Raw genomic sequence first — 20504 nt, forward strand, 5'->3', positions numbered from 1 at the left:
TCCACTATCATTGACTGAACCAATTGACCATATTCTTGCTTGATAATAGAGAAACAACCTACATCAAGTGGTTGAAGTAGGTGAGACGAATGTGGCGGCATACAGATAGAGATAATATTATTATCTCTACATATTTGGTCAAATTGAGCAGTCATATGGCTTCCATGTCCATCCAAAATTAGGAGACGCCACTTGCCCTTTGTATAACCATTAGTCAATGGTATAAAGTGGTTTGTTAACCACCGAAGGCCAATTTCATTAGTCGTCCATCCATTATCGCTAACCTCAATATGCCAGTCGCGAGGGAGGTCAATTTCGGAGGAAAACCAGGCCGAATTGTAGGTTTTCGCTTTGAATATGAGCACCGGCGGAAGCGCCCATCCACTCATACAAATTGTTTCAACTGCCGTTACCCACTCACGATTCCCCGGTTGGATTTTAGCCCTTCGTCCATAGTAACCAGCGCGAGTTACTACTTTAGAAGTGCTACAGAGGCCCATTGCGAAGCCAGTTTCGTCAAAATTGTAGATATCGTCTTGGTGGATACCGTATTTGCAAATAACCTCTTGAATAAGGTCAAACCATTGCTGAATTAGCTTTGGGTCCTCACAGAGAGCACGCTGATAGTCCCTACAGCGTGTGTATCGTGTATCAAGCTCTGGCGTGCGCTTAATAAATTTGGTGACCCAATTCTTGCCGACCGTGACCGGAGGACCTTTGCCGCGCTGAGATAGTAGCAAATTTGCCATCTCTCGCACCAATTCATGCCTAGGAGCAATTCCACGGTCGTCCATAGAAAGAACCCAATTCTCTAGCGATTTCTCCTCCAATTCAGTCAATTTATGGCTGTTTGCGCGCGTGGCAGTGCGTTCAGTTGTGCCACTGCGGCGACCGCGGAGGGTAGTACGAGGAACATCATATAGGTCTGCAGCGCGTCGGACAGTCAATTTTTCGTCGTTTTTGAGAGCCTCTATAGCAAGTAATAACCTGCCCTCTTGGTTCTCACGCGTATGGACGGTAATATTGCGAATTGGTGGCATGGTTGCCGGATGAAGTGGTAGGAAGGGATAGAAATACGCGTTCGCGGGCGGAGCGGGCGGCTCGGTAGGGTGGGCGACTCGGTAGTGAATCACGTTAACAGAACTTAGTAAGTCTTAAAAAGCAAAATCCTACTACTAGGAACAGAAGCCAATTCTCTGTTAGCATGTGTTTCACGAGCATTCGATCCTCGAACAATCTTTAGCGTTAACCACTTCATAACCTGCGACCTTATGCCTGGGATACAGCAAGGTCTTAATATTTATACCAAGCAGGAGGGCGATGAGCCTAGGCTTGCGCGTGAAGTTCGACGCACGAGGTCGGTCTTTATCGGCGCTGAAGACATCCTTCAAATTCCAAGGACCTATGCCATTAGCATTTCAATGTTTCAAATGGAGAGTACCAGATTTGCGTGCTGATTGTCCGTCATGAGCTTCCTAAACTTCCTGAGATTAAACAGGAAGAACAGGATATGGCCCAGTCTACTGCCACTAGCTTTGACCTAGACGGCGTTGATATTTTCACTACTCGCAGGACAATGCAGCGCACCAATAGTCCGATTGAGCGGACTCTAATTGAGAAGGGCCCGGCTGAGTACCAGGAACCCGAGCATACTGACCGAGCCACCGAGCAGGCCACTAAGCTGGCCAGACGGGGTCGGCCAAAACGAGCTCGATCCGCGGTATCTTCTATTGCTACAGGACCACCACCTCGTACTCGACGGAGATATCAGCTTCGGACAGAGGACCACGTGCGGATGCGGGCGTCAGAACCAGTAGCGATTGGATGGGAATAGGTTCTGGGTCCTTGTAAACAAATTAGGAGGGCTCAAAAGGACGAAAGCGCTAATTTTGATAGTTCTCTGAGAAAATAAACGCTGTTTTTGATTCGGACTACTTCCAGACCTACGAGCACGTAGTTGACTGATTATGATCAGCAGTTAGACAAAAGTTGAAGGATAAATGATAAGAATCAACAGATGGATACTTTAGGATTAGACTGTGTCGGACTCTGCCAGTCAAAAACTGCATTATATTAAGCACTTTCCCCAAGGCCGCTGTGGGATGCCGTAATTCGCGAATGCCCACATTGAGCCCACTTTTTATGACTTTGTCGATCAACAAACATCCCCCTCTCTCTCTTTCTCTTTCTTGTATTAGGCCCCGCCTTCACTCGTCCTGTTGTGCAGCGTGTCCTCCCGCTCTCTACTTATGATCTAACTCATCTCATCATACATCGGTCTCACTACTATGGTTGAATAACATTCGCTTCAATATTCCGCTCCCTGATCCGCCCGGCCGCAGATCGACTCTACATTGCGATGAGAGAATCGGAATTTCTGATTCCGCTGTGAATGGTTTGATTGTGACTGTGCCTATCATCGTGAGTGGTGCATCCACCACACAGATCGCAAAATGCCGACGCTGGCCTTGATCAACTTTAACATTGTCTGCGCCACACTTGGAGGCTTTATATCCTTGTTCGGTTTGGTCTCCTACCTATGCAAGGAGCGATTCTATCTCTCTGAAGCGTGTCCGTGCCCCTGTATTTCCATGTACCTCATAGGGTGTTCTGACGTGACAAGTGATCTCCTTGCTGGCCGGTGTGGCATTCTCACCACATGCAGCCAATTTCATACGGCCCGAGGAGTATGCCATGCACTCCGAGCCGAACCTCGAAGCCATCACCCTGCACTTCTGTTCTTTGGCATCTACCAGTTGAAGTACATAGGAATGGGTGGCGAGGGCTTCAGCGGTGGCGCGGGAAAAGCCATGGGACTGTGGTTCTACGAGACTTGGGTGTACACCATCATCTTGAGCGTTGTTTATGGCGCCGCAGTTGGCTGGCTGTCGCGGAAGCTGCTTCACTAGGCAGAGGAGAAGCGCTATGTCGACCGGGAAAGTTTCCTGGTGTTTGCCATTGCCCTCGCGGTGAGTGATAATGTAGACATGGCAGATGGCGTCTTGCTGATACCTAGCACAGCTTTGTATCGTGGGCACCTGCGGTCTCATTGGCACCGACGACCTCCTCGCGTGTTTCATCGCTGGAATGTTTTCAGGCAGGAGTAAGTTGCACCCGCTGACACAGGGGTCCAAACCCGACCATGATAGTGATTGGTTCCGCCTCGAAACCATGGACGACTTACTCCAGCCGACAATGATATGCTTCTCAACTTGTCTGTCTTCGTGTGGTTTGGTTTGGTGCAGTGTGTCCGTGGTCGTCCTTCCCGTACAACAACATCATCTCGATTTATCGACTCATATTCCTGGGCATCCTGATCCTCTTAGTCCGCCGTATGCTGATCATCTTCGCGATGCATAAGTACATCCATCAGATCGAACATCTTGCACAAGCCGCCTTTGTCGATTCTTCGGTCCAATCGGCGTCGGCGCCATCTTTTATCTCTAGATCAGCCAGGAATTCCTCAAGGAGATCACAGTCGACGGCAAAGTGCGAGAGGATGCGCAGCAAGTCATGGACGCTGTCTGAATTGTAGTGTGGCTCTTGGTTATGTGTAGTATTGTGAGCTCACCTCTCCCCCTCCCTTCCTTTTAGCTACAATCTCTAGCAAACTTCCCAGATCATCCACGGTCTCTCAGTCCCAGTCGGCAAAGCCGGCTACGACCTTCCACGCACAATCTCCGGTGCCATCAGTACCGGCACAGTCGACGAACCCGACCCCTCCCCATCTCAGCCATCCACCACACCAATAGCACTGAAACTCCCCATATCGAAGGAGCAGGCTCTAACCGTACCCGCAAGCGCCGCTCGGTGATCCGTTCCGGCTCGCCGTCTCGTCAGCTCCAGCCAGGCGTGGGCTTGACCGACAAACCGGAGAGACCGGTTAATCTGGCTGTACATAGCCCCGTGGCTGGGGCGCATGAAGCACATGAGAGCTCGCCTAGTCCAGCCCTATGAGAGTAGGACAAATTACCTTGGACGACTGCCTGCCAAGCACGTCTTCCGGACCATATTACAAACGACACTTCCCACATTGCACATTGGATAGACAATGTCCAAGTCTAGGTTTCATAGTCTTTTTAAATTTTCACTTGTGCATCTTTTGCTCGCCTTATCAGCGTCCAATTCGGTCGCGGCCAAGTCTCGAGTGACTGACCTGGGTCCACCATTTCATTCCATCTTGCAAGCAAAGAGCACATACAAAGTACCTCTACAATGAAATACTTTCAAGATCAAATTTGGAAAGCACGTTCACCTGACAGACTCTCGAAGTACCAAAGTCCTGACCCGAAATCCTAAGACATAGCATTCATCCATCCATGCCACGCACAACAGACCATGCGCTCCTCCCCTTCACTTTGATACCTAGAGATGTCCACGCTGCGGTAATCCTAAGACATCATTCCAGCGGGAACGATATGCGTGATGACCATGAGAAGTGCAGTAATTCCCCCTTTTTGCCGAGATGGAGGACCATGCATACCCAAAGCAGATGTTGAGATAAACGCCACCTACAAATTCTCAGACCGGACTTGTATAGTATTTGGTTATCTGCGCTGTGATCCAGAAGAAAATCTCTTGCAGATGTACCTGTTGCCGAACTCCAAGGAGTACGCCCTTACTATAGGAGAGCTTCCTGTCATTCGACCGAAATCGGATATGCGGCCACAACAAAACCATGTCGATCATTGTCTGGATTAGGAGGCACTGGAATGGGATAGTACCAACCTTGGCCGAATCCGCGAGGTTAAGTTCGGTCCCGTTGATCGACGTGTTTCAAAACGTCTCGGTTCAGTAAAACAGCTGCTAATGGATATGAAGGGCGACTCCTGTTGATAGTGGTTTTTATCGAGTTATAAGAACGTAGTGTATTCTAAAGCCTAAGGAGACCAAGTTCATTCATGTCGCGCATTGACAGGTTCAATATATACAAGATAATACTTGCAATCTGGTGAACAATATTAAAAGCGTAAGAGGCTACGAATTATTCCCCTCTTGGGAACCAATATCCGCCTCTTTCGTCAAGCCATACTCGTGTCTTTCCCTATCGATCTCTTCGTTCTGGAGGGGACATCTTTTGCCGTGCATGCTGCTACACCGAATCATGCTCTCACACAAACGATCCAGGATCCACTCAGACTCCGATTGCTTGGACATCATCGGTGTCCATTCCCCAATCCAGTCCCAGTGTAATCTTCCATACTCATCCTTGTCCATGTTCAGTTCACCTGGACGAGAATGGCTGAGCTGAATCATCTGCATGAATTCCGCCCATTCTTCATAACTGTACTGATTTCCACCATCTAATGCATCTTGAGTTACCCGACGAATGGCATATGTCAATTTCTGGATGACGTCCATGTCCGATGGTCTCCACTCTATGCCCGGTTTAGCCGAGGACGGAAACGGTCGTTCTTGCTGCGACCACAAGGAAGACTTGACTTGTTCTTCATCAGCAGATTCGGAGATGTCACTATTCTGTTCAGCCTCGCGAGTCCAGCCGATGTTCAGAACGAGAGGGATTCTCATAAACCGTGAGTGCTTTAGAGGGGACTTGGAGAGGTTCGACCATCCCGCGAGCATGTTCGTCGCGCGTTGGAATGCGGAAATGAACGTGTCGCTCATCACGGAGATGAGAGTGGTCATAGTCGGGACAGCTATCAGTGACCAAAGAACAAAGAAAGCCCGAGCTGAGTTTGTGTTTGGAGTGATATCGCCGTATCCAATAGACAAGAGACAGACGAAGTTGAAATACAAGGCGTCAAAGTAAGTCAGCTCAGGCTGTAAAGTGCAGAAGACCAGCGCGCCAATTGTCCAGACAATTGCGAATGAGATCAGGCATTGGATAAGGGTGAACCAGCGACGGAAACTGGCGACCTCTTTCTGGATAGTACGCATTGCACGAAATCGGTCTTTCTCTTCACTCGAGACCTGTTTTCTTCGTTGGCCTAACACAATGTGAGAAAATGCGGTCGTAGAGGTGTTGGTGAAGGTTTCTTCGCTTTGTTTTGACGGGGATGCGCTCTCTGATGTTTCTGAATGAATATTCACGGTATTCTGGTCATGGGAATGGACATTTTCCGAGATAGGGGAAGTTTCGACCAAGGCTTTTCGTTTCCGATCGATTCTTTTCCGCACGACGTTGTCAACTTCTATTTCACCGAAGAACTGGTTCATACTTCCGATGACGAGACCGAGCATCACGATGCCAAAGACGGCATAGGGGAAGATAATTCCACGAGCCACGGGAGTCTTGGCCAGAATGTCGCCGAATCCGAGAGTGAGGATCGTAATATCACTGAAGTATAAAGCGTCTGAAAATGAGATACCAATGAGTTTCTGGAAGATGGCTGCTCCCACTATCAGCCATACGGCTAATGCAGTGGTCTGCAGAATCAGAGTTCGCTGACTGTTGGAAAGCGCGAAGTGCTGCGGGTAGTGGCCCAGTAAATAACCGAGGAGATTGATCGTCAGAATCAGAGTGTTGAAAAAATAAAGACACGCTGCTATGACGGCAAAATAGAATGCGGTGGTGTATAACTGATGAGGAAGAGCGGGGGGCGCGTAGATGTGGACGGCCGATGTGATTCCGATCAACTAAAGGAGTCAGTGTTCATAGACAATAAGTCAATTCCAATGTTCATTCAACTCACAATCCCCGTTGCTAGCCACCAAAGTACGATAGATACGGGCAGTGCGACGATGTATCGCACCGCTTGAGTGAAATTGCACAAAAGAAAGATATTCCCTATTACGCCGCAGGCGAGGGAAGTCGCATTGAGTGCCACAGACCTAGAATTCAGATATTAGCATGAATATGGCTCTCTCGTACCTTCCACCCATACCACGTGAGATCATCATATGGGACTTGAAGCGGGAGCCCGTCATTACCGGTCTTGTCGTAATGTATCGTACTTCTCCAAGGCATGGCCAGAGCCACAATCGACATCACATTGGCAAAAGGTGCGGTGGCCGCGGCGATTAGTGGGATGGCTGTCGACGCAAACCACCAGGTCCGAGGTTTGTCATCCTGGATTGGACGCGGATTGAATTGGCTCCGGAATCTCTTCCATGTTGACTGATCCGTCTCTGAAATTGAATCCTGGTGAGCCGGTGGGCGCGCTGTAGCTGTAGCTGTAGCTGGGCCTGGAGGTGTGTCTAGACGTGCGTCTGCCTCCATGCTCTATCGGAACCGCTGATCAAACTTGGTCGAAGTGTCTTCCAAGTGCAAGCTCCGAAGGAATGACCCCACCAGCACGAATGACGAACGCGGAGCCAGATACTCCACACACCTAGCGGACGTGCTTGCGATGTCTCATGCGCTGGCAATGAAGCAAAATTTAAACACGGAGGAAGAAAAAGAATCAAGGGTTGGTTAGGAAATTTGGATTTACACGTAGGTGGCTTTTCGTTCAACACGCTATACCAAATTGGACTCGCTACTTTTGAAGTCCTATCAGATTAGATTTATGCCTCATTGAAGTGGGTATATGCGGGGCGGCTTAGTCTACCCTTGGAATAGTAGAAAACTAGAAACTTTTAACGGTGTGCCAGTCCAAGGATTTCTTTAGATGGATTATCTTTTGTGATGCACCGTTAGATTGGATGGTCCATTCCGCTTGGCTGGTCCATTCCGCTTGGCATTAAACACTATCGTACCTCGTACTCGTTCTCTGGTCGAAGCTCCCAGTGGGAACACGGATGAGTGCACGGTCGGACTAGGTATTGGCAGCCATTCCTGACCACGTTTTTGACGGCACCCCGTGAGTTCCGCTTCCGGGGCGCGCTCGGCGCCATGGCCGTCGGCACATGTGCACGCCCACCGGTCCCTGCTCTCTGTTCTCATTGTCACGGGAAAGTTTGCGGATGACAACGTCCCCGGGGACCTCCAGGATCTGATCATTGCGGGGTCGGGCGCCAATGACGGGCTCGGCCACACATTCTCTCCTTTTCGCTCTACCTCGTCAAGTACGTGGGCTCAGACGCCGCGTCTGGCGGTGCCGGCGCTGCCATAGGCCTGCGGTTCGGCTCGGATTCACCTGGAAATGCAGGAATGCACAATATTCCTCAACGTCTTGTACGGCGCTGGGGTTGGCTGGGTGGGCAAGGAGCTGCTGCTGCAGTGGGCAGAGGCTGATTATCACTCTAATTAAATTCAAACACGACACGTAGAGATAGCACAAGAATAAATTTCACATCCAGCCATCGACGGTGAAAGATTTTGGCAGGTTACCGTAATTTACACACTGCCGCTATGCCTCCGCACGTTTGCGTATTTTTTTTGGCTTGGCAGGTTCTTTTCCGATTTCCATATCCCCCTTTTCTGGCGTGGGAGGTGTCGTAACTACACCTCGAATCCCCTCTTCCCCCTCTCCGTCGATGTCCCCGATTATGTCTTTACTTCATCGCACATTGGCACGCGACTAATGGTGGCGTTGCTCATGCTCCTCTTTCTGTCTGACTTTCCCGACTCCTGCGATCGGCGGCGCAAATGTATGCCCAGTCTTGGAAATCACCCCAAGTGGATTGGATCCCCTCCCAGATGTACTAGGGTCGAGCGGCTGACCATCATGACGATTCCCTGCACAGGGCCGAAAAATTTCCCTCTATCCACTCCCAATTTCTCCCGGCCACTTCATCGCCGTGGACTGCGCGGACTGTGGCTTCTACCTGGGAACGACGGCTTCGCCGTCTGTGTCCGCGAACATTGTTTTCGGCTTTCACTGGTCGTTGGTCAGCTTTCTTGCGCCAAGCAAACATCATCAAGCAGCGCGTCCCACTGGTGAACGAGCTGCATCTGAATTTCATTTTCATACATTACGTCTACATCATCTCCTGTGCGATCATCAGCTCCGTGATCATCTACCCCGGGAGCGAAATCGCCTACGTCGACGCCCTCTTCCTCTCGGCTGGTGCCGCTACCCAGAGCGGGCTGAATACTGTCGATCTGAATAAACTCCGACTGTATCAGCAGATCACCCTCTATATAATCTGCATGATATGCACTCCTATCTTCATCCATAGCGCGCTGGTGTTCGTCCGGTTGTACTGGTTCGAGAAGCGGTTTCAGCACGTGGTCCGGGATGCACGCGCGTTGCGCTCCACCCGCTCACGCATGGATACGACCACCCGAGAGAAAGATACCCAGGAAATCAATCGCGCGGAATGTGGAGTCGGCGGCCGGTCCATCGTGGTGTTGCGGGACACTTCTGGAGATGCACGGGGCTATCGACTGCCTGACCCCGCGGGGCAAACGCACGAGCAGGATGATGTGCCCTCAGAGGCCAACGCAGCTGATAGAAAAGGACCCAATGGCCAGCCAAGCACAGATGAGGGGAAGCACAACCGTGACGGAGATCGTTTTGGGATAGGCGGCTTGAGGGTGCCCACACAGTTCGGTCCTGAACATCACATTGCTTTCCTCGAAAACCAGCGGAGGAGCAAAGGAGCTCTGCGCATCCCCAGTCCTCGCGAATACGATCGTGGTGGAGTTCCAGAGGCTTTGGATGAAGAGGACAAAGACATGGCTGAGCAAGCCCAACCTCGGAGTCCTATGCGCTCGGACAAGACCCATTTTATTGGCGCCCTGGAAGGGCAACATATTACCATCAACGAGCCAGACATGCCGAGGTGTCGCACGCACGGGTCCTCTTTCTCTCGCCTGGACACACAGCCTACCGTCCGTGACACCAAAGAAGCGAACGAGACGACCGGGTTGGGACCGGTAACTACAAGAAACACCTTTCGAGGGCTCTGGAGATCTCTGACTCAAGAGAGAGATCGTCCTACCCAGCCCTATCTCAGTTGGAACGCTACAGTGGCCCGAAACTCCAACTTCGTTGATCTGACGGAGGAACAACGCGACGAGCTAGGTGGCATTGAATACCGCGCCTTGAAAACCCTGGCCGTCGTCTTGATCTCCTACTATGTTGGATTCCATATTCTTGCCCTGGTATGCATGGTTCCCTGGATCATGACTGTCGAACGCTGGGGCAAGATTGTCATCGAAGATGGACTTGGGCGGCCCTGGTGGGGTGTCTGGACCGCTGCCTCGGGCTTCAACGATCTGGGGTTCACCCTGACGCCAGATTCGATGCTTTCATTCTCAACAGCTGTCTTTCCTTTGCTGCTCATGACGTTCCTCATTCTCATCGGCAACACCGGGTTTCCTTGTATGCTTCGGTTGATGATCTGGGTTCTCTCGAAGTTTGCACGGCAAGGGTCCGCCCTATGCGAAGAGCTTAAGTTCCTCCTTGATCACCCACGTCGGTGCTTCACCCTTCTTTTCCCTCGCAATGCTACTTGGTGGTTGTTTGCAATTCTCGTGGCTCTGAACGGCATCGATGTTATTTTTTTCATTGTCCTGGATGTGGGTGTCTCCCGGTCTTCGGGCCATCGTGGTCTTCAGCTAACACTACATCTACAGCTACACGACCCAACAGTGACGAATCTTCCTCCTGGGGTTCGAGTCCTTGATGGGCTATTCCAGGCATCCTGCACACGAACTGCTGGTTTCGGGGTTGTGAGTCTGGCGGACCTTCACCCAGCCGTCCAGGTTTCATACTTGATCATGATGTACATCTCCGTGTACCCCGTTGCTATCTCCATGCGGCGCACGAACGTGTACGAGGAGAAAAGCTTAGGTGTTTACAGCCAGGGGGTTGAGGAGAATGACGAGGAAGCTCAGACTACCCCTAGTTATATTGGACACCACTTGCGGCGCCAACTGAGTTTCGACTTGTGGTATGTGTTCTTGGGTCTGTTTGTCATCGCTATCGCGGAATTGGATCGACTTCAGATTGGCGATGTGAACTTCCAGCTGTTCCCGGTCTTGTTCGAAATTGTGTCTGCCTACGGCACCGTGGGCCTCTCCTTTGGCTATCCCGGCTACAATACGTCTTTCTCTGCGCAGTTTAACACCTTCTCCAAGTTGGTGATCGTTTCTATGCAGATCCGTGGCCGCCACCGTGGCCTGCCCTACTCGCTGGATCGTGCCGTGCTTCTACCATCCGATTCTCTCAACAAAAAGGAGGCCGCTGATGCACAACATCGCTTGCGCTGCCGTGGCTCGAATCTCAGTGGCGGTGAATCTATGAGGCGCCAGCAGTCGCGCACCGTGTCGCAGTCCCGGGATGCTGGTCTGTCGACGAGCTTGCAGCCTGCAGCAAACGGCAGTGCCGTGGTGCAGCGGTCGTCGACCATCCGGTCCGATCAATAAGCATCGTTTATCATACGCCTGCTTCCATTGTTGTATTTATTGTTGTGACGTTACTTGAACTTACGTATGCTGTCATCGGTCACCACAGTGAAAGTCGAAAACAGATTCCCCTTCGGAGACTCAAATATTCTTCCGCAGAACGTAACTTAAACAGTTTAACTTTGTTAGGGCCTAGCCGTAATCCATTTCCTTTACAATTGGTGTGAATCTTACCGGACATCCCAGTCCGGATTAGTCGGGTGTCGGGTACGAGACGAGAAACAATGCGAGTCTCCACGGAAATTTGTTGGACTCTCCTTGTAACCTGATCAAGCAATGTCCGTGATCTATTGCGTGGTGCTTCCCAGTTTGGCTTAAGTGGCTATTACATATGATCCTTCGAAGGCCCACTTGCTGATTAGAAGTGCCAGCGGCACTCACAGGTGTGTATGGAAGCTCTTCAAAATCCCTGAAAAGTTCCTGGTGGGCGTATTGGCACCGTGATCAGTGCAGATATTGCCAGCCATAATCCCATTCCAATTTTCTCAGCCTGAGCTCATCTTTGACTGTTGGCCCAACTAGTCTATTTGTTGAGATTCTCCCTTTCTTTGCCTTTCATGCGATTGAGTCCCAGTTCCCGTGAGTTAGCGAAATATTTAGAAGCAGCCCCAAACGTTACGGGATGAGTCCAGCCCTCCCTTTTCACAAGCCCATCAATACTAAAAAAAAAAAAGAATCCTGGACATCGTTCCAACCCTCTGCGCCAACAGGATGGCTTCTCGACATTTTCTCAGGTAGAATTTCCATCTGCTGAATAATTATCTCTGAGAATCCCCCAGATCGTCTGCGGCTTCTCATTGTGTCATTGTTGATGTTCCGCTTCAAAGTTGGAAACCGGTACCAGGGCTACTACCGTATACAATGATCAGAGCAAGAAACAATATGCACCCACCCAAGAGAACTCCATCGCACCTGAAGATGTTTATCTTCAATACGGAACCCAGTAAGAATATTTATCGGCCCACAGCCCCGTACCAACACAAACCCAGGATAGCACCAATAACAATAGACACAGCCGGAGGCACCTTAAACCACGCATTGCCGGCATAGGAGATGGTAGTGACAACCACCCACCATGGCTCTCTAGCAAGACTCTGTCCAGCGCTATTCCGGGATGTCAAATAACCAATCTCCCACAACCGGTAGACAGCCGTACACCAACCCAATTGCAGTAGCGTTTACTCCTCTCAAAATGTGAATGACAAACTTCTTCCTCCGCAGCACGCTCCAAAAACTCTGGAACGCAACAGCCAGGGCAAGACCCGGCACGAAGACTCCTAACCAGCCGAGGAATGCGCCAAATACCGTAGGGAACTGCGTTGGTTGCAGGGCCAAGGCACCGAGGAAGACAGCGAAGTTAAAATTTGGTCCTGGGAAGGCTTGAATGATGGCTAGACCGATGAGGAAGTCTCGGCCAGAGATCCAACCAGGGGCGACGAGGTAGCGGAGAGTTCTTGTTGGACGTATTGTCTCTCCGCGTAACTCAAGGCCGGCATCGAGATCCTCTGCAGGGACACTGCCTCGCGTGCGGTACATATGCATGAGACCGTATTTAGCGGGCGCGAACCTTGATGCATGCCGTTTCTCCCACGTCTCGGTGATCTGGTGTAGGTGTTGGAGGAGACGGCAGTTCTTCCTCGAGGACTTACTCCAGACTAGGATGCAAATGGTTCTTCGTTCTCAGTGGCTACAGGAGATTGAAACATGTACAGATGCCGACTCTGGGGTAGTTTAGCGAGGTATCTATCAACTAGTCTATTCTTCTGTTAGACAATTAAGTACGGTTTTGGGTTCTGAGAGATTAGATGCCGATTGTCCGGGAGTGTCGAGGTCTCCAATCATGGTGGTCTCGAGCCAATAGGTTGAGTCATAGGATCAGCTTAATTTTGTGCATGGATAAGCCCGACCATTGATCGCTTTCTTTGCTGTGCAGTAGACTTGTTACAGTATAGCTCTTGAGCGTCGTGAAAAACAATGACTCGGAGCTCAATCCTATCAACCCTAAAACCCAATTTCCCGGGAGATCCTGGGCCAGTTTGTTTAGCCATTACTCTCGTAGCCCATTGGCAAATTGCGGCCACTCAAATAGTTGACGGCTACAGGTTTCGTAACAAAACACGCGCAGCTCCTGGAGACATTCTGCTCTTTGTCCTTATGCCGAGGACTTTTTTAGACCACTTGGAACTGGCCCTCCTCTTAATGCACGGACAACTCTGAAATGTCTCAAGCTGCCGACGGATATATTATCGTTCTTTTGCTGCATTTAGCTGCATCAGCATTTGAGACATGGTTGGAGGCTTGCGTTGTATCATGCCACGAATGAAGGGTGGCTTTGGGAGAATAATCTCGGTACTAGCTTGCGCAAATCATCATAGCAGTTCTCGAAATGGGGCCATCTGGCCAATGGGTTAACTGTGGGGAGTGGTACAACAATGCTGAAAGGTGCTGGCACGGGATGGCCAACTGGGCCCTGGCCCGTTACATGGTAGACAATAACTTGACAAGGCTGAGCCTCTGCCGCCTCTGAACGGACATTGTACTAGGTACTTTCAAGAACCGAGCAGCTCCAGTACGCCACACCTATAATACCCTGAAAAGCAACATCTGGTCCTACATCGTTGATCTTCCTGAGACGTAATATGATACCTAAGCCATGAAAGACGCCGTAGCAGAATAGTGCAATTGTCCGGGTCCTCTGAAAAAGTATGAGAGTAGCGAGGGTCATTTCGAGGAATGGCGCGAAGCGGTAAGATGCCTTATCGCCAGTGCTGGAGATTTGGTACGTGTAGAGGCGCGGATTGGAGCGACTACCGGTGAAGCGGCTGAAGGCAGCAAAGTACGCGTAAAAAGCAACTGCAAAGGTGAGGGCTATGTGGTTATACCACATGAGCATTGCGAGATAGGTGTGACGGCTATGACAAGACATAAGCACGATTTTGCGGGGCGATCAAGGGGGAATTACTGTACCTGCTACTCATTGCTCTACGCTGGTTTTGGATCCTCGGGAAAATGCATCCGCGAAAAGGAAATGGTCTTACAGCCTCGATGGATACTGTTGTCGTTCAGGATTCACTGCGATCGGTTTTATGTGCCTCAGTAGTGGAGTTGAGACTGCAGCAAGGGCGAAAACTACAAGGATTCAAACGAAGAGACGCACCTGGGATCAGCCGAACTACCCGGTCAGAGATCTTGCATAGACACAAGACGGATCACTTGGAGGCTTAATGAAAGCAGGTCTAACTGCAGTATCTATGTTGATAGCCTGGGCCCGGGCTGCGTATGGGGAGGCGCCGCAGGGTCAGGCCGTTCTCAGTTTGTCGTACAGATGCCAAGTGTTGGAGATCGGCATGTGGTAATTCCACTTCTAGGTGCGCCACAGTCCTGCTTCCCCCGCTTTCGCTTCTTTGCATCGGTGTGCGACCGACGAGTCTCACCGTTCCTCCGCGTCGACAGATCGTTCTCCATTAGTCGTCGACACCGTCCTTGACGAAAGCCAGCGGTGGTCCCTATTTCGGCTGAACCTTTCCCGCATCATCATCGTCGCCACTGACCTCTGCTCCTGATACCTTATTTGGCGGGGATGGTGCATGACATTTGGGCGGTTCCCCTCCAGCTCTCCAACTTCAATATCCTAGTTGCCGTACTGGGCGGCTTCGTCTCTCTCTTTGGCCTCGTGTCGTATCTCCTAAAGGAGAATTATTCTCTCTCTGAAGCTCGTGAGTTCCGGCTCCTCCGCTGATTGCCAGGCCAGTCGCCGTTGCTCTTCCGTAGTAAAATATCCTATGGCTGGGTTGAGGGTCACTGACTCGAGAGAAAAATCAAGTTATTTCGCTCTTAGTGGGCGTCGCCTTTGGACCAAATGGGGCAAACTTCATCCGCCCGAGGGACTATGCCGAGTGCAACCAAAAAGGAGTCTCAGTCATCGAGTGCCGCGACAATCTGAACGCCATCACGCTCAATTTCTCCAGACTGGTTCTGGGCGTCCAGTTGGTTCTCGCTGGCGTACAGCTCCCCAGCAGATACCTCAAGACGGAATGGAAGTCGGTGCTGCTGCTCGTCGGCCCCGGCATGACGGCTATGTGGATAGCCACGAGCCTGCTAGTCTGGGCTTTTGCGAGGACGCCGAGCTTCCTGCACGCACTCGCCGTCGGCGCATGTGTAACGCCAACTGATCCCGTGCTGTCCGCCGTTATAGTTAAAGGTAAGTTCGCAGACCATAATATCCCCAAAGAACTTCAGAATCTCATCATTGCCGAGTCGGGCACCAACGACGGGCTCGGCTACCCTTTCCTCTTCTTTGCACTTTATCTCATCAAGTATGTGGGCTCAGGTGCCGCATCTGGTGGTGCTGGCGATGCCATGGGCCTGTGGTTCGGCTTCACCTGGGGATACACGATTGTTCTCAGCGTCCTGTATGGCGCCGTGGTGGGCTGGGTAGGCAAGAAGTTGCTGCGCTGGGCAGAAGAGCGCAACTACGTGGACCGCGAGAGTTTTCTCGTCTTTGCCATTGCCCTCGCTCTTTTCGTCTTGGGTACGTGTGGCCTTGTTGGTACCGACGATGTCCTTGCCTGCTTCATCGCGGGAAATACATTTACATGGGATGATTGGTTCAGGCTGCAGACCAAGGATGACTCCCTTCAGCCGACAATCGACATGCTCCTGAACGTCACTATCTTCTTGTGGTACGGCGCCTACCTACCGTGGGACCTTTTCGGTGATAACAATGTTATCTCTACTTGGCGCCTCGTAGTTCTTGGTCTCCTGGTTCTTCTCCTGCGACGGCTGCCTTGGGTGTTCAGCATGCACAAGTGGATTCACCAGATTAAAGAGATCAGACAGGCAATTTTCGTGGGGTTCTTTGGACCCATCGGCGTCTCTGCCATCTTCTACCTGTTTGTGAGCATGGAGTATATCGAGGAACATTTGAGTGACGTGGACGGTGTCCCTCGAAGCGATGTCAAGGACCTTGGTGAAACAATTCGAGTCGTCGTCTGGTTCCTCACAGTCTGTAGTATCGTAAGTCGCCCCTATTCATCTCTGTTAGCAACCGGAACAGCTAACCTGCGTAAGGTCGTCCATGGGCTAAGTATCCCTCTGGGAAAGGCGGGATACCTCGCGCCTCGGGCCTTTGGCCGGGTACTGAGCGAGACTCTGAGCGATGAGCCGCGCGCGGTGGAAGCTCGGCGCAGGATCCCGGTTCTGGGCAAGTACCTTATTAGAGAGCGTCGCGACCTTGAGTCCAGGCACGTTCAACATACTAGCGTAATATCGCGCCCGTTGGACCTTCGTCACCCACATTCGGAGACAAATACCTCGGTTGATTCATTGCAGGCAGCTGTCGTACCGAGTCGCGCGAGCCATATTGAGGTCGACTCGCGCAGTGCCACCCAGGTCCCGGTTCAGCGCGAGCGGGAGATTCGGTTCCCTGACGAGACCCAACGGCTGAATTGATGCAAATAAGATACTTTATGGCTGCCTGGAAAGCAGTCATGTTTAATAGCCGGAGATACTGTTGTGCTGTTCATTGATAAGGGGACAAGGAGAGGGCTGTATTACCTGCACGTCTGCGGAGTAGTTAGCCGCAATTATAATTGCGCAGATAAGGACCGTATCCTTTTGTCGAGGATAGTGGGGTAGCACCCGAAATAGTTTAGTTCCGTTTGTGTCGTGATATCTTCATTTGTACTAGGGGATTCTCGACACTCCGAGATCGGGAGGTTCAACCCCTCACCCTACTCATGTAAGCAAGGACACCCTAACGTGTCCTCGCAGCATCCGCTCTTTTCTTCTGTTCTTCAATTAATTCATCCTATCTTTTTGGATTGGTTCCCCTTGGTAGATTAGCCCCATTCTTGCATACAATGCCATACTATATCAGCTAGCTGCGACAGTTGCTTTCTAGGTGGGGTACTTTGTGGTCTGACTCTTCCACGCAAACATCACCATGACAGCAGAATTCAACCGTTGAGGGCACGCCTGGACTCGTGCACACATGTCATTGAGGCTGCGGCGCCTAACTACCGCAAAGCATAAGACCCAAAGCCACCTTCACATGGGGCTATGCTACTACCTCATTTAAGTATAATATGAGTATTTATAGTTTCCAAACTACTCGCTCAAACAACAAGAACTATATCACGTTCAACCACCTATTTTATGCAGCGAAGCGTGCACCCCCTACATGTAGCGCATGCAGGCAGATTGGCCATATTATGACCCGTTGCCCTAATATGTAGTTTTTTGAATTAATGATGTTTTGGTGGTTTTACCTGCTTTTGAAAATGTGGTAGTGGGGATGGTTGACCGCTCGGTGGTAGTTGACCGCTCGGTAGTGGATTACGTTACATCCAAGAGGGGTTCGCTCTATCATCGCCCTATATATAAACCCTAAAGTTTTTCAGATGAGAATAATAACAACGAATCTTCCTCTGAACTATAACAGCTCTACTTCCGGCTCTTGATATTTGAATCTGCTCGGCCAAAAGAACCTTTCCAACCGTTTGTCAATGGTGTAGATCCATTTAAGCTCCTTTCTTGTCCGGCTGACATACTTGATTTCCCATAATGCTAAACCAGCCGCAACCGTAAGGGCAACACTGGGGATCATATAGACAGTTAGCGATCCATGCTTCTTTATGGGCCAGATCATTAAAGAGAACTTACATCACAACAATCTCATAGTGCCATAGCATTATGAAGTCATTGCACGGGTGTATGTAGCGAGTCACGGTCTTTCCCGAAGTCCTGGATTTAGAGGTTTCGATATGGTCCGGAAGGGCCTCCCACAAGGTGTCTGTACCGTGGGGGGCGTCACTCTCATTTGGCCATTGATAGTCTTTCTCGCAAGACCCGAGTGGGCGAGGCATAAAGGACGTCTTGATGATAACAGCTGCCGTAAAAACTGCGCCATGTACAAGCCGCGAGAACGTGACCGCAATCCAGAATGATTTCTTCCTTCGTAGGGAGGTACATGCCATAATCCATGTTGTGATGATGAATGCGAGGCCAATAGCATTCTAATACCGAAGTTTCTTTTGTTAGAAGATGGACTGCCCAAAGGTTCTAGAGGAAACATACAGCAGCAATAGATAGGGTCGCAACCGGCTTGATATTAGGGTCATATGGAGGATGTAGGACTTGTGGAGTGGCTTGAATAGCGTCGTAGAACCGTTTTGACAGATGGAGCATTACGCCATATGAAGTCAGGTGGAATACCGGAATCAGTATCAACTCAACAAGACCCAGGATGACGAGCCCACAAGTCCCTCTGTTGGATGGATCTCTTGATCTAGCCATTGTTGTCGGCTGTAGTTGCTATTCCTTGTCAGGATTGTTGGTGTTTCCTGGGAGCACACTGAATACATGTTTCGGCGCGGAAAAACAAGTGCAAATGCAACTCCAGTTTAAATAGGAGAATAACGCCGAGGTTCCAAGAGTGATCTGCAGGCTGCAGCTGTGTATCATGCACCACGAATGGCTGATAAATAGGGTTGCCGTAAATACGAGGTGGAATATGAACAAGTGGATAAGGCTATTGCCCATCCGTCTTGGTTTCCCTTGGCTTGCAAAATACAGTGGTGTTCCGTGAGTACTGTCATGTTCCACAAGTATTTGCACCCTGTTACTTCACTACCCCCTAAGATCCACTTTTTATTCTGCCGGCTAAACAGTGATGCTTCACAAACTAAATTTGATCGCAGTAGCTAATGCCATACTGAACAATTAATAGCTTGTGTACCACCCTTCGTTATCAATAATATCTTGTATCCAGTGAGACATCATCTCTGCAAGGTTAAATAGCTTTCAGATTTCACGCGTTTATTTTACGTGTTGGCGTGTCGTGTATTAAATTAGTAGGCGGTAGCAATATGGCGGTGAAACAAGGAAGTACCAAGGTGCGAATACTTTTGGAACCCCACAGTACTTGTCGGTATCGGTGGGGAATTGGTATCGTAAGGCATGGTCAGAATGTAACAGTGCCTACGCTGCGCGTAGGCACTGCTATCATTGTAACTTAACGTAATCCACAAGCGAGTAGATCAAGCAACCGAGTCGATCAGCCAACGCGGTCGCGTCCCTCATTTAATCTTCCACTACATTCAACCACCCACTATGCCACCAATTCGCTCTCAAAATGCCCAAAAACGTGTCGAGCAGGAAGGTAGGATCCTCCTGCTGTTAAAGCCATCAAAAACCATGAAGTCTCTTCTATTCGTGAAGCTACGCGCCGTTTTGATGTGCCCTTTGGCACGTTATAGCCGGCTTCGCGGTCAGCAATACCGACAAGAATCAAGCGCAAATGGTGATAAATTGACCCAGTTCGAAGAAGAATCGCTTATTGAATGGATACTATCTATGGATCTACGTGGAAATCCTCCCCGTTCAAGCCTGGCTAAAGATATGGCCAACTTACTACTCGCAAGCCGTGGATCTACACCTCCTCCGACCGTTGGCATTAATTGGGTCCCAAACTTCATCAAACGTCATGCAGACACGATCGCGAGTCGCTTTAGTCGTCGATACGACTACCAAAGGGCACAATGCGAAGACCCAGCTGTCATTGGCGAGTGGTTCGACTCTGTACAGCGAGTTATAGCCAAGTACGACATCGCCAACGAGGATATCTTCAATTTTGATGAGACTGGCTTCGCAATGGGCCTAACTGCGACCGCTAAAGTGATCACTCGTGCCGAATATTATGGGAAACGATCGATGCTACAACCTGGGAATCGTGAGTGAGTGACTTCGGTGGAATCAATTAACGCCGCTGGTTGGCACCTTCCACCGTATATCATCTTTAAGGGCAAAGTCTTTATCGAATCGTGGTTTGATGACCTTCCGGATGGCTGGAAAATCGACAAAAGCGCAATGGATGGACTACTGATGATATTTGCCTTAACTGGCTTAAGAATCACTTTATTCCGTCTATTAAAGGCCGCTCCAAGGGCAAATATCGACTACTAGTACTTGATGGCCACGGCAGTCATTTAACGGCTAAATTCGATCAAATCTGCACGGAACATGATATTATACCAATTTGCATGCCAGCGCATTCTTCGCATTTACTCCAGCCACTTGACGTGGCTTGCTTTGCCCTCCTAAAGCGTGCATATGGTGAGCTTGTCGAAAGCCTAACTCGGAATGGCATCAACCATATCGACAAGCTTGACTTCCTTTCGGCATATCCTGAGGCCCGTCTACGGGCATTTAAAGATACCACTATACAAAGTGGCTTCAAAGCAACAGG

General features: G+C 50.2%; 7 protein-coding genes across 7 annotated transcripts; 5 read left to right on the top strand and 2 right to left on the bottom strand.

Annotated features, from left to right (window-relative positions):
* Nucleotides 1-1510: 1510 nt before the first annotated feature.
* N7532_001944 (uncharacterized protein) lies at nt 1511-1834 on the top strand (the record flags this gene model as incomplete). Its single annotated transcript, XM_056614438.1, has 1 exon — nt 1511-1834. The coding sequence occupies one exon, from the start codon at nt 1511-1513 to the stop codon at nt 1832-1834; it is 324 nt and encodes a 107-aa protein (XP_056479479.1).
* Nucleotides 1835-2453: 619 nt separating this feature from the next.
* N7532_001945 (Na/H antiporter) lies at nt 2454-3957 on the top strand (the record flags this gene model as incomplete). Its single annotated transcript, XM_056614439.1, is given in 5 exon segments — nt 2454-2876; nt 2910-2969; nt 3022-3229; nt 3246-3534; nt 3639-3957. The coding sequence occupies 5 exon segments, from the start codon at nt 2454-2456 to the stop codon at nt 3955-3957; spliced, it is 1299 nt and encodes a 432-aa protein (XP_056479480.1).
* Nucleotides 3958-4977: 1020 nt separating this feature from the next.
* Nucleotides 4978-7180, bottom strand: N7532_001946 (potassium channel family protein; the record flags this gene model as incomplete). Its single annotated transcript, XM_056614440.1, has 3 exons — nt 4978-6597; nt 6654-6792; nt 6846-7180. 3 exons carry the CDS (start codon nt 7178-7180, stop codon nt 4978-4980), a joined length of 2094 nt encoding a protein of 697 aa, XP_056479481.1.
* A 615-nt stretch (nt 7181-7795) lies between these two features.
* On the top strand, nt 7796-8137 carry N7532_001947 (Sodium/hydrogen exchanger family-domain-containing protein; the record flags this gene model as incomplete). Its single annotated transcript, XM_056614441.1, is given in 3 exon segments — nt 7796-7825; nt 7860-7968; nt 7983-8137. The coding sequence occupies 3 exon segments, from the start codon at nt 7796-7798 to the stop codon at nt 8135-8137; spliced, it is 294 nt and encodes a 97-aa protein (XP_056479482.1).
* Nucleotides 8138-8441: 304 nt separating this feature from the next.
* Nucleotides 8442-11218, top strand: N7532_001948 (potassium ion transporter; the record flags this gene model as incomplete). The annotated part of the gene is made up of 3 exons (XM_056614442.1): nt 8442-8521; nt 8590-10369; nt 10427-11218. 3 exons carry the CDS (start codon nt 8442-8444, stop codon nt 11216-11218), a joined length of 2652 nt encoding a protein of 883 aa, XP_056479483.1.
* Nucleotides 11219-12210: 992 nt separating this feature from the next.
* On the bottom strand, nt 12211-12793 carry N7532_001949 (chromate transporter; the record flags this gene model as incomplete). Its single annotated transcript, XM_056614443.1, has 2 exons — nt 12211-12361; nt 12420-12793. 2 exons carry the CDS (start codon nt 12791-12793, stop codon nt 12211-12213), a joined length of 525 nt encoding a protein of 174 aa, XP_056479484.1.
* A 2044-nt stretch (nt 12794-14837) lies between these two features.
* Nucleotides 14838-16708, top strand: N7532_001950 (uncharacterized protein; the record flags this gene model as incomplete). The annotated part of the gene is made up of 3 exons (XM_056614444.1): nt 14838-14973; nt 15054-16273; nt 16328-16708. 3 exons carry the CDS (start codon nt 14838-14840, stop codon nt 16706-16708), a joined length of 1737 nt encoding a protein of 578 aa, XP_056479485.1.
* Nucleotides 16709-20504: the final 3796 nt, after the last annotated feature.

Source organism: Penicillium argentinense (assembly GCF_028826775.1).
Source record: "Penicillium argentinense strain IBT 30761 chromosome Unknown utg000002l_segment0_segment0, whole genome shotgun sequence".
Classification (NCBI taxonomy): Eukaryota; Fungi; Ascomycota; class Eurotiomycetes; order Eurotiales; family Aspergillaceae; genus Penicillium; species Penicillium argentinense.